At 41.8% G+C, this 3844-nt stretch overlaps 1 protein-coding gene across 1 annotated transcript; it reads right to left on the reverse strand.

Annotated features, from left to right (window-relative positions):
• Nucleotides 1–1921: 1921 nt before the first annotated feature.
• Nucleotides 1922–3844, reverse strand: LOC128536176 (G-protein coupled receptor 135). The gene has a single exon (XM_053510345.1). It carries the CDS (start codon nucleotides 3631–3633, stop codon nucleotides 2293–2295), a length of 1341 nt encoding a protein of 446 aa, XP_053366320.1. The 5' UTR covers nucleotides 3634–3844; the 3' UTR covers nucleotides 1922–2292.

The following is a 3844-nucleotide window of genomic DNA, read 5'->3' on the forward strand; positions in this document are numbered from 1 at the left end:
CATATCTGTACAAATGTAAATACTGTCTTATAAATAAGATGCCACTATGATTTTATTTTTACGACACATAATTGTATTGTCGGCGCTGTTGAGAGCACTGACAGTTCTTTTTTCTTTTTGTATCTGGGTTTTGTCACTGTCCCCTTTATTAAAAACAGTAAAAAAGAGTACAAATAATAAATTAAAAAAAACTATACTGTGAGCTCATTTGATTTGTTTATTGACTTCAGATCCCAGGAACACCAAAAAAACAAAAACAAAAAAAAAAAACACTTAAACCCTCATCTGTGCAGCATGAATTGGTTATGGTTACATTTAGGAATTAAGCATTTTCGCAGAACTGCAAAATATGATGATTATAATAATAGCAAAATGTTATTATTACAATACAAAAAACAGTTAGCCCTAAGAGTAAAAAGTATAACAGGTTTTCAATTCTGTATTTTAAGTTTTTATTTAGTGTACATTTTGGTGGTCTAATATGTGCTTGCTTAACACATAGTTCCTGCTTTTAGGGGGAAAGTTTTTTTTTTTTTTTAAGATACGCATCATTTGGACCCTTTAATATTACTGCAAACAAAACCCTGTAAAGTGATCAGTGTGAATTTCCATTAATACCACACAAGTTAACAGCACAAAGTCCAAATGAATGGTCCTTGCTTTCCTCCCTTACAGCGTGACGTGTACTCCTATGATGATGGGACCCTTAATGATCCAATCAACAGCAAAGAAACCCGTTATTCTTCTGTATATTAACTGAGTTAGTGTGCAGCACAAATTCAAAGTTTTCAACTCTCTCATTATTTTATTTTTAATATTTTAACGAGTCAATTGTTGTTCATAATGGGTTCATTTTTATAGTTATGTTCTTTTAAAATAGTTCGAATGGGAACACTTTTTTCCTGGGGAACAGCAGAAAATTCACTAAGTTCTTTATGTATAAACAATTATACAATTTATAGCTTGTAGCTCCAGTCGATAGCTGAGGAATCCAATGTAAAACTACAAGCAAAAACTGTCGGCTGAATTCATTTTAAGCCTAAATCCTCTTCCCTTGAAGCCTTTCAAAAATGAAAAATAACATGGAAAATTAATTAACACAGTTTGTACTTTGTTGGATCAAAAGTCATTTTTATTGTGTGAAAAGTTTCCTTGTGATGCGTTTAACAACAGTTTCTGTTTTATATCACTGTGCATGCCTTGTGTGCACAAAACATCCAAAAGTAATTTATAGTTTATGTAAAGTGTGTGTGTGTGTGTGTGTGTGTGTGAGAAAGAGAGATAGAGAGAGGGAGAGTGTACTGAAAATGTAAAAAGATCAAAGCAACATGATTAAATAAAAAAAAAAGCAAATAATTCAGTTCTTGTTTACACTTTTGTTCCTTAGTGCAATGAGGAAGTCTTCGCTCTCGCATGAGGAAGGGAGACGGGGAGAATCATAACACCCTAAAGCCTTAATGCCCTGACAATGTAGAAGTGTGCACTGTAACAGTGTAACATTATAGTTAATCAGCTCAAATGTAACACTGTAACATTGTGACATTGTAAACAGAGACAGTAGTGGTAAAACTGTAATGTTTTAACATTATAAAGGTATAACACTGTGAGTTAATAACAATTTACTGTATAGCCGTAAAACCATAACCCTGTAACAGTGTAACACTGAAACGCTGTAATCTTGTTCGACAGTAACAGTATAACACTGTAATGTCACACCACTGTAACATGGTAATCCTGTAACACTGCAATAGTGTACCACTGTAACACAATCATCGTTGAACTCTATAGTATTGTAACAGTGGAATGCTGTGGCAATGTAACTGTAAAACGGTTTAAATGCCTACATTGCAAGCATTCAATCACATGACCAGAACAGAAATGACCAACTTGCATTACCCGAATAAAAAAATTATAGGGAATTAAAAACTTTTTTAAAAATTTGTACTTCATCACAGACATTTAGTGGGAATAATTTTAGTGATTTTCACATCCTAACCTGCTTTTACAATGTCATTTATGTTCTGCCCACAAAAATGCACTGCACATTTCAGGTAACTGTGTCATTTTGATAAAGAGAGATGTTAAAGAAAGTGAAATGTGTTACACCATCCCCACGTCCCCCTTCAGGTTAAAGCTCTATAGGCCCACGAAAATGTTACTTCTTGATTCGTCCACAGTGTTGTGGTGCGATTGCGCGCACCCTGGTGTCTAGTTTGGCACTTTAAAAAAAAAGAGCGATACAAACTGATGCAAATGATGTATATACCACTAGTCCACCAGTCAAATGTTAAATCAGAGACTGGTATTCGCCGTGTGGCGTTTTGGTTCGTGTCCGATCTCGGTGGCTGTGTCAAGTTGTGCGTCCGTGCAGAAAAACACAGCAGGGTTCTTGCATGCCCACATTGCTACTTCTCCACCGTTAGCTGGGCTTGAAGACGACACTCTACTGTTTCCTCCAGCACGTGTTCCTGTTATGTAGCGCTCTCGTATTGCGTGCGACCGTGACGCAGTTCGACTGCGTGTTCGAGTCTGCGCAGACAGATAAGCAGCGACGTTTCTAGTCCTGTATCCTTCCTCACGGCTGCGCCCCAGCAGCATGGAGATGTTGGGGTTTCTCATGGCATAAATGAGTGGGTTGATGGCACCATTGGCCCAGGCCATACACACGGCTACGGCGTCCATGGCCGGATTAAAGGCGTAGTTTCCGATTGCAGTGACGATCCCCATCAGGCAGTACGGACCCCAGCAGAAAATGATGAAGACGATCATGATGAGTACGGTCGTAGCCGTCCTCATCTCGCTGTAGAAGCGGAGCAAGTGTGCGTACGTGGTGACCGGTCGCACCCGGATCTCGGAGAGACGCACTGTTTTGCAGATGTTATAGTGGCAGAAACACATAAGCGCAAATGGAAGGAGGTAGCACACGACGATGAGGGACACACTGTACACCGTCCCCATGCGGGACGTCCCCGAGTGGAAAACGTACATGCAGTGGTAAAATCCACGTTTGTGAATGACCAGGTGTTCTGATGTCCGTATGAGGAGATACCACGGGAAAGAGAAAATCACAGCTGACAGCCAGACAGCCACCAGCAGCTGGATGGCCTTCTTCCTTCCAATCTTCTCCTGCGGTTGCCTGACAATAGCGTAATACCGATCGAAGGAGATGAGCGTCATGGTGAGAGTGGAAATGATCCCAAAGCAGGTGTTAAAGAACCCGTTGGCAATGCAGAAGCGCTCACCAAACATCCACACACCATCCTTACTGAAGAGCATGATGAAGGAGAAAGGCAGGCAGAGCACGGCCGTAAGGAAGTCCGACAGCGAGAGGGACATGATGAACGCGTTGGTGACTGTCCTGAGCTGACGGTGTTTGATGATCACGATCACCACAGCTGAGTTTCCCAAGCTGGAGAGCAGGAAGATGGCCAGGAGGAGGAGAGCCTGAGCAGCCACGGCTATGCCCCACAGCACCGAGCTTCCCTCTGAGACCTCCAGCGGCGTCGCTCCAGATGTGCTGTTTACAGCTGTGATCTGAGGAGACAGAGAACTCGCCATCCCTGTTTCCCAGATCAGGGCCGAAGTTGACACGTTGTCTGCCGCTGTGGTCATGTCGCTGCCTCTCACATCCATCGGATACGATCGAGGAGAAGCCACACGGCTGGAGAGGACTCATCCCTTTCACAGTAACGTGCTGAATCTCAGCCTTAGAAAGGAGACCCTGGATTATTAATACATAAATTAAAAGCTGTTCCCTCCAACCCTGAGGCACCCCTGATGACACTCTGAAGTCTTCTCAAACAGATCGTCTCCTTCTGCAGGCTCATTTTCTGTATTCCTTTGC

Source organism: Clarias gariepinus, chromosome 13 (genome assembly GCF_024256425.1).
Source record: "Clarias gariepinus isolate MV-2021 ecotype Netherlands chromosome 13, CGAR_prim_01v2, whole genome shotgun sequence".
Lineage (NCBI taxonomy): Eukaryota > Metazoa > Chordata > Actinopteri > Siluriformes > Clariidae > Clarias > Clarias gariepinus.